Genomic DNA, 9,412 nt, shown 5'->3' with positions numbered 1-9,412 from the left:
TCAAGGTTAGATTTTATCACTTATCAATTATTGAATTACATTATTTTATCTTAGTCTCTTCTGTTAATTTATTTCTCTAGTTGACACATTCTCCCTAAAAATAATATTTCATTTCACAATAACAGTTTGGATTAAATTAATTTGACCAATTTGAACATTTCCCATTCTTCTTGTAACGACAAGAATTTTAAATGGCTAAAGGACCCAATTAGCCCTATAAAAGCATAGCCATTGACTTTCTTGAGGGCAAATCCCTTTGATAAATACATAGATACTTAGGGAAGATTGCTGTATTAGTATTGATTTACAAGTATAATATTTTACATAAAAGTCATATTCTATCAATGATGTAATCATAAGCTTCAACCAACTGCTTCCTAAACCTTATGAGATCCAATCTCACAGTTTGACCTTGCAGATATATCTTCTTTGTGATTTGCCATCCTCGTTCTGTCACTCTAGTTGGATCTGCAAGAACGGGATCATCTAATTCATATTTATCATACAGTGAGCTCTCTGTGGTAAGAATTTCATAGCCAATGTACTTTAAACCAAGCTTCTTTGCAGGTGCACCATAATATTCCTCTGCTGCCCATGCAGTTCCAATTGGAATAATTTGGATAAAAACTGAGCCAGGCCTCATGAAAAGAAAATGTGTCATTGCAGCTCCATGAACTCCAATCATAACATCGCTTGAATTCAGAACCTGATAAATCTTCGCTAGTTCTATGGTGCACTTCGGCCTCAAAACTTCGACCTGAAACCCTATTTTCACTGCCATTTTCACCAAGAAGTTCTCATTCATTATTGGTCTCGATCCGTTTCTAGACATGATCGCGAGTGTAGGCCTCTTCAGTTGATGTACTGTTTTATGCACCTTCATCCCCACTTTGAAAGGGATTTTCCATGTGTGGTACATAGACTCAAAGAACTTCTCTTGTGCTTTACGTTCCTCCTCTTCACGAATTAGGGAATGGATTCGAGGGAGGTAAGCTTGGTCTAGAAGATTTCTGAAATCGACAATGCTCTTATTTCCCTCCATCAGTGAAGAGTTTATGCTCAACTCATGATGAATTCTCAAACCAACAATGGCCTCAGGGAAGCAATGAGTTCTCGTATCTTCATCAAAATCTATTACTGCATAATCTGACAGCTGTGAAAGGATGTTTCCATATTTCGTGAGCCACCAATCATGAAAATCAAGAATGACAAACACAATCTTGCTGCCGAAGTGCTGGGATGTTATGTACAACGGCAAAATTCCATCGTTGAATTCATGAAAAAAGTTACCGGTATAGCCCGATGTTGAGAAGAACACGGCTGGAACATCATGTTGAACGTCACACTCGTGTTGCATGCTCATCAAACTGTCTTTCTTTGCAATGAGGTTTAATTCAGTGATGGTGTCCATGTTAAATTGTAATCTTGTCTTGGCCCAAAAATAATTGATCCGGCCCATACACAAAGAAAGATCCATGCACATGCTAGAGAATTCTAGCAAAGTTCAAGTTGGTAGAAGAGTCTAGAAGAATGGTGAGGATTCCACCAACATACAAGATTAGTGTAGATAATTTTAGCTTAGGAAGATAGTGGAATTATCTAGATATCTCTAGCATAATGTTTTCATGCTTCTCCAAGGTTTCATCCATGCCTATAAAAGGAGAAGGCATCCACACCATTTGTAACAACCAAGAGAGCAAGTAGCAAGAAGTGAGAGTGTCAAGTAAGAAGTAAGAATAAGCAACAAAGCTTCTAAGAGTGTTTGAGTGTTTCCTTTTGTACTAAGTTTGTGAGTGAATAAAAACCTTGTGTAATACTTTGAGAATTCTTTCTTTCTCTTGCCTATCAATTCCGCTGCGTTACATTTTTCTTTGTGAGATAAACCTCTCCAAGTAGTAAAGCATTTTTAAACCCCCAACAAAGTGGTACCAGAGCTATGGCTAGCAACACTATGGCAGCCTTCCAAGTTCCAGTGCTCGACAACAACAACTTTGATAATTGGAGTATCAAAATGAAGGCCCTTTTGGGTGCACACGATGTCTGGGAAGTCGTGGAGAAAGGCTACACTGAGCCAGAAGATGAAGCTACTCTGTCTCAACCCCAGAAGGATAGTTTGAAAGATTCAAGAAAGAGAGACAAGAAGGCTCTCTATCTCATCTACCAAGCATTAGATGACAATGGCTTTGAGAAGGTCTCGAGTGCAACATCTGCCAAGCAAGCATGGGAGAAGCTTCAAACCTCTTACAAAGGAGCCGAACAAGTGAAAAAGGTTCGTCTTCAAGTATTAAGAGGTGAGTTCGAATCTCTACAAATGAAAGGGTCTGAATCAATCTCTGATTATTTCTCAAGAGTCTTAGCCGTTTCCAATCAATTAAAAAGAAACGGAGAAAAGTTAGAAGATGTTAGAATTATGGAGAAGATACTACGCTCGTTGGACCCCAAGTTCGAGCACATTGTCGTGACGATTGAAGAAACGAAAAACTTGGAAGAAATTAGTATAGAGCAATTAATGGGTTCCCTACAAGCATATGAAGAGAAACATAAGAAGAGGCAAGGGAATGATGAGCAGCTCCTTAAGACGCATGTTCAGCCAAAGAAGAAAGAAGAAAGCTTCGACAACGAGAGAAGCCGATACGGAAGAAGTCGTGGTCGAGGTCGCGGACGTGGACATGGGCGTGGATGTGGTTGGAACTTCAACAACCATAGCAACTACGAAAGAGGAGAAAGCTCAACAAAAGGTCGCGGAAGAGGACGCTCAAACTTAAGGTATGAAAAATCTCAAGTTCAATGCTATAATTGTCAAAAGTTTGGGCATTATGCTTGGGAATGTAGAGCTTCAAACAGCAGACTTGATGAGAAGGTCAATTATGTGAAAGAAGAGAAAGAAGAGAATTGTGTTGTGCTACTAGCATGCAAGAACAATGATGGAGACCAAGACTATACATGGTACCTTGACACCAGCGCTAGCAACCACATGTGCGGAAGAAAAAGCATCTTCGTAGAGCTCAATGAATCAATGAGTGGCAACGTTTCTTTTGGAGATGAATCCAAAATACCCTTAAAAGGAAAAGGTAACATCCTTATTTCCCTGGAAAATGGGGGTCACCAATTAATTTCGAATGTCTACTACGTGCCCAATATGAAAAGCAACATTTTGAGTTTGGGTCAACTCTTAGAAAAAGGTTATGATTTTCATACGAAAAATTATGTCCTTTTTCTTAGAGATGACAAAGGAAGATTAATTGACAAGGCGAAAATGTCAAAGAATAGGATGTTTCCCATGAACATTCAAAACGATGTTGCAAAGTGTCTCAAGATATGTTACAAAGACATATCTTGCCTTTGGCATCTTCGTTTTGGGCATCTTAACTTTGGGGGATTGGAGTTATTATCTAAGAAGGAGATGGTGCGAGGCTTACCGTGCATCAGCCACCCTGATCAAGTTTGTGAAGGATATTTACTTGGGAAACAGTTCAGGAAAAGCTTTCCAAAGGAGTCAACCACAAGAGCCCAGAAGCCACTCGAGCTCATTCACACCGATGTGTGCGGTCCAATAAAACCAAGCTCTTTGGGTAAAAATAATTATTTCCTTCTCTTCATTGATGATTTTTCAAGAAAAGCCTGGGTGTATTTCTTGAAGCAGAAATCAGAAGTCTTTGGAGCATTCAAGAAGTTCAAAGCCGCTGCAGAAAATGAGAGTGGTTGCAAGATCAGAGCCATGAGATCTGATCGAGGAGGAGAATTCACTTCGAAGGAATTTCAAGAGTTTTGTGAAGCAAATGGAATTCGTCTACCTTTGACAGTTCCAAGATCCCCTCAACAAAATGGAGTGGCGAAAAGAAAAAATCGAACCATCCTCGACATGGCTCGAAGCATGCTCAAAAGCAAGAAATTGCCTAAGGAATTGTGGGCAGAAGCTGTAGCATGTGCTGTCTACCTATCCAATCGGTCTCCAACAAGGAGTGTGTGAGGAAAAATCCCGCAAGAAGCATGGAGTGGAAGAAAACCAGGTATTTCTCATCTAAGAGTTTTTGGAAGCATAACCCATATACATGTACCAGACGAGAGGAGAACCAAACTCGACGACAAAAGTGAGAAGTTCATCTTCATCGGCTATGACACCAATTCAAAAGGCTATAAGCTGTATAATCCAAACAATGGGAAAACGGTGATCAGTCGAGATGTGATGTTCGATGAAGAAGGAGAATGGGATTTTAGCCCGCATGCAGGTGATCTTCACTTCTTTCCTCAATTTGAAGAAGAGAATGAACAAGGGATGATGGAGCAAGCAAGAGAGGTTCAACAAGAATCCACTACTCCACCTGCTTCACCAACATCAACCAATCATGGTAATTCATCAGCATCAGCATTGTCAAGTAGGAGTCTAAATGAAAGAGAAGTACCACGCACAAGAAGTATACGAGATCTTTATGAGGTAGCTGAAAGACTTGATAATCCTACACTTTTATGTCTCTTTGCTGATTGTGAACCAGTCGACTTCCAAGAAGCAGTGCAAGATACTAAGTGGAGGAAAGCAATGGATGAAGAAATTGAAGCAATCCAGAAGAATGATACATGGGAACTCGCTATTCTTCCAAAATGACACAAAGCCATCGGAGTCAAGTGGGTGTACAAGACAAAGAAAAATGCCAATGGAAAGGTCGAAAGATACAAGGCAAGACTAGTGGCGAAAGGCTATAGTCAAAGAGCCGGAATCGACTATGATGAGGTATTCGCACCCGTTGCTCGGTTGGAAACTATACGATTACTAATTTCTTTGGCAGCTCAAAATAGTTGGAAGATTCAACAAATGGATGTGAAGTCCGCCTTCCTAAATGGAGTCCTTGAAGAAGAAGTCTACATTCAGTAACCGTCAGGCTATAAGATCAAAGGGCATGAAGACAAAGTTCTGAAGCTGAAGAAAGCCCTCTATGGGTTAAAACAAGCGCCACGAGCATGGAATAGTTGCATCGACAAGTACTTCAAGAAAACAACTTCATCAAGTGCCCTCATGAACATGCTCTCTACGTCAAAGTCAAAGATGGAGATATTTTGATTGTGTGCTTATATGTGGATGATCTAATCTTCACCGGGAGTAATCCAAGCATGTTTGAAGAGTTCAAGAGAGTGATGACCAAAGAATTTGAGATCACCTAGGCATTGAAGTCAAGCAGAACGAAGAAGGAATTTTCATCTCCCAAGAAAGCTACACAAAGGAGATACTGAAAAAGTTCAAAATGGACAACTGCAAACCCGTGAGCACGCCAATAGAGTATGGAGTCAAACTAACCAAGTATGACAAAGGAGAAAGCGTAATCCAACATTTTGCAAAAGCCTAGTTGGAAGCTTGCGCTACTTGACTTGCACAAGACCAGATATTCTCTATGCTGTCGGATTAATCAGTTGCCACATGGAGAATCCCACAACTACACATTTGAAAACGGCCAAAAGAATTCTTCGATACCTCAAAGGTACTGTTAACTTTGGCTTGTTTTATTCAAGTTCTGATAACTACAAACTTGCTGGATATAGCGACAGTGATTGGGCAGGAGATTCCGACGATAGAAAAAGCACTACTGGATTTGTGTTCTTCATGGGAGACACTGCATTCACATGGATGTCGGAGAAGCAACCGATTGTCACTCTCTCTACCTGCGAAGCTGAATATGTAGCTGCTACTTCATGTGTCTGCCATGCAATCTGGCTGAGAAACTTGCTGAAAGAATTAAGAATGCGACAAGAAGAGCCAACAAAGATCTATGTCGATAACAAGTCTGCAATAGCTCTAGCAAAGAATCCAGTATTCCATGACAGAAGCAAACACATAGATACCCGTTATCATTTCTTAAGAGAGTGCATTGCAAGAAAGGATGTGCAAGTGGAATACGTGAAGTCTCAAGACCAAGTTGCCGACATATTCATCAAGCCACTCAAACAAGAAGACTTTGTCAGACTAAGAAACTCAATTGGCGTCACAAGACAAGATTAAGGGGGGATGTTAAATTGTAATCTTGTCTTGGCCCAAAGATAATTGATCCGGCCTATACACAAAGAAAGATCCATGCACATGCTAGAGAATTCTAGCAAAGTTCAAGTTGGTAGAAGAGTCTAGAAGAATGGTGAGGATTCCACCAACATACAAGATTAGTGTAGATAATTCTAGCTTAGGAAGGTAGTGGAATTATCTAGATATCTTTAGCATAATATTTTCATGCTTCTCCAAGGTTCCATCCATGCCTATAAAAGGAGAAGGCATCCACACCATTTGTAACAACAAAGAGAGCAAGTAGCAAGAAGTGAGAGTGTCAAGTAAGAAGTAAGAAGAAGCAACAAAGCTTCTAAGAGTGTTTGAGTGTTTCCTTTTGTACTAAGTTTGTGAGTGAATAAAAACCTTGTGTAATACTTTGAGAATTCTTTCTTTCTCTTGCCTATCAATTCCGCTGCGTTACATTTTTCTTTGTGAGATAAACCTCTCCAAGTAGTGAAGCATTTTTAAACCCCCAACAGTCCATTGTACTCTTTTCCCATTTTCGGGTATATGGTTTGATCTTTTCGTGTTGGAGTTCTTCGACAGTTTCTTCTTCTTCCTTCTCCTTAAGAATGCTTGCAACGTAATTTATGAAGCTAGTTCTGTGTGTGGATTCGTACACAAAGATAGAAGAGGAGGCTGAGTGTGTTCTTACATCCCCTTTCATGATACAAATATCTGATCGGAAACTGCTTCTGTCACATACTATCATTCCTGTAGCCAAACGAGATATTGCAATTCAGTTTTATTATAGAACATAAAATATTACGAAAGATTTAGTTTGGGAGATAGAGAAACGAGAGTTAGGTGGGGCTGTGAATATGTAACGAGTCGTTCAAACTGAATATAACAGTTTTTCTAACTCAAAAGTAGGGCATGAGGTTAAAAAAAAAAAAGGAAGTGTTAGCGCACCAATAATCTAAAGAAAAAGGAAGAAGAAAGTACTTACCCTTAGAGATTGAAGAAGATAATTCTCTTGAATCTAAAAAAACCAATTACAACTACATGTTAATATAAATAAAATGGAACTACAAAACAAATTACAAAATAAAACCGACAATAATCAAAACAAATTACAAAATAAAACCGACAATAATCACAACTATGTTTTCGTTCGAATTTGGCATCGAGACCTCAGCTCGTATGAGAGGTAAGTCAAGCCCAGCTCGAATTTGAAAAAGTTACACAAGAGCCGAGCTTAAGAACATTGATATTCGATTTAGCTCGGCCTTTTACGAATAAGTTGCAATCACAAGAATTTAAAATCACCGAAGGGCCCACTTAAGCGGTTAAAAAGAATAGCCATTAACAAATGTTTTTATTTTATTTTAAAAAGACAAGTTTGACAAACAAAGACAAATGAGAGTTGGGTCGGTCTACTAGCATGTAACGGACTATCTCCACTTTAAATTGAATATTTAACAATTAAACAAACAATATGAAGAGAATGGATAAAGAGAGTACTAACCCTTAGAGATTGAAGAAGATAATTTTGTTGAAGCTGCAAAAACCAATAGCAACTACATGTTAAATAACAAAACAAGAATATAAATAAATAATGGAAATAAAATTCTAGGGAGACCAACACGAGAGAAAGACTTACGTACAAGAGACAAACCGGTGTTAGAGTAAAAGAGATGGGGGCTTAAAAATATGAAGCTACAAGAAAGAAGAAAGAGAGAAGCCTGGGCCTTTATCTTTTGCAAACACAGAAAATTAGGAAGGTGTGACAATACTCTTCATCTTCTGTGAGATATTTCTGTTCACATTTCTTCCTCTGGTGATTGCGCAGATATTGTACCATTTTCTTATGCCTAAGCTTTGGGTTAATGTGTAGGAAAGATACTTAAACCTAGACAAATGTTGATTTGTATACATATATATACAAATGCTTAATGCATGCTCTTCTTATTATAAGATCTGTATTTGTTGTTAGGAAAGACAATTTACTATTAATTGGTGCACTAATTTGTCTTTAATATATACATTCTAACAAAAAAAGAATTGTATATAAATATACTTGGTAGCTTCGGGAGAGGGAAATAGGGATTATTGGTAGGCTTGTATTTTATTTGATCTGATGAGTCGTCTATTTTTTTTTTTTTTTGAAGTTTTTTCAGTACAAGCAACATTGCTATATATTTTAATTTGGAAAATGCTGGGGAGATCACTTGTTTGTACTACTTTTTGTGTACTATTTGATGTGGCAAGTGATGTGTACATACCATGAGAATTAATGAATTTATCTCATTGGATGATAGCTGTATACATCACTTGGCACATAACACTAATATGGTATAGAAACGTGGTCTTTGTAACATTCCTCGTCTAATTTACAGGAAAGGGAGAGCGGGGGAGGGGGAGAGTTTGAAACCCGATATGCAGTTGCTTAAAGAGGAAAACTCTAACCACTAGAATAACCCACCCTATGTCATTTTTCAAGTCTTAATGCATAGATTATTCTTTCCCAATATTAGTCAAATTGATAAACACTAAAATTTACTTATGAGAGTCAAGTAGGTAAATGGTTTAAATTGATGATCTATGAATGAATACTTAAAAGTTATACAATTTGCAATCTAGAGTGTTATTCATTGATTTTTTGCAGGGTTGATCATTTAATAATGATCTAAACAATGACCGTTTTAAGTTACTAGCTCGTTAGCGCTTGAACGTTCATGTACACTTGTGTGTACACATTTTGTTCATGCAGGAAGTTATAACTAATAAATCTTAATGTATGAGCAAGCAACTCTGTAAATTGCTTGGATTAGTTTTTTTTAATGCATTTGATACTATTAGAATAAGAGATGAATGAGTGGGCTAAACTTCACAATAAGTTAGCCATAATAATTTGATTTGAATTCGCCCTTAGAGTTTAGGGTATGCTATCAAGATTGATTTAAATCAAGCACGCCCAATGATTGAATTTACCACCCACAAACCATCTAAACAGGAAAGAAGACAAATCTATCCATAACTTAAGTTTCAAAATAAACATGTTGGTGTTAGCAAGTTATGGGTGTGTTAGGCTATTAACCAATTGTTAATTTTGAAGATTAGTTTAGTGGTTATTTGGTTAAACCTGAACAGTGACCTTAGCCTGCAATCAATGCTATAAGTAGCTCACTTGTACTGCTTAACTGCTATTCATGTGTTCGTTAATTGACTTCTCAAATACTGATTTCTTAGTAGCTAATTAATTAGGTATTCACCCTATTTTTTCAAGCCCAAAAAATTTAGGGGTGCTTGAGAATGAAATACTCCGAGTTTTTTATTTTTATTTTTTTTAACAAACGATATTATCTACAATAAGGGAGGAAGGGATGAGCTTAGCCTCTCACTAGTGGTATTCCTTTTCACTTGTAAGTGAGAGGTTTTAGG

At 37.9% G+C, this 9,412-nt stretch overlaps 1 protein-coding gene across 1 annotated transcript; it reads right to left on the bottom strand.

Annotated features, from left to right (window-relative positions):
• Positions 1–331: 331 nt before the first annotated feature.
• LOC125473518 (xylan glycosyltransferase MUCI21-like) lies at positions 332–7,084 on the bottom strand. The gene is made up of 2 exons (XM_048576428.1): positions 6,513–7,084; positions 332–1,411 (listed from the first exon to the last, which is right to left on the bottom strand). The coding sequence occupies exons 1-2, from the start codon at positions 6,738–6,740 to the stop codon at positions 332–334; spliced, it is 1,308 nt and encodes a 435-aa protein (XP_048432385.1). The 5' UTR covers positions 6,741–7,084.
• Between the last annotated feature and the right edge of the window lie 2,328 nt (positions 7,085–9,412).

This window comes from the organism of the source record quoted next, unplaced genomic scaffold (genome assembly GCF_019419815.1).
Source record: "Pyrus x bretschneideri cultivar Hongxiangsu unplaced genomic scaffold, Pyrus_bretschneideri_v1 Contig9, whole genome shotgun sequence".
NCBI lineage: Eukaryota > Viridiplantae > Streptophyta > Magnoliopsida > Rosales > Rosaceae > Pyrus > Pyrus x bretschneideri.
The sequence above is the reverse complement of the archived record's forward strand: the minus strand, read 5'-3'. Positions and strand labels throughout refer to the sequence as shown.

Coding starts and splice junctions, on each gene's coding strand:
- LOC125473518 (XM_048576428.1), bottom strand. CDS start 6,740: ATGATAGTATGTGACAGAAGCAGTTTCCGATCAGATATTTGTATCATG. Junction 1,412..6,512: donor GAAAATGGGAAAAGAGTACA/ATGGACTGTTGG, acceptor TTACAATTTAAC/ATGGACACCATCACTGAATT.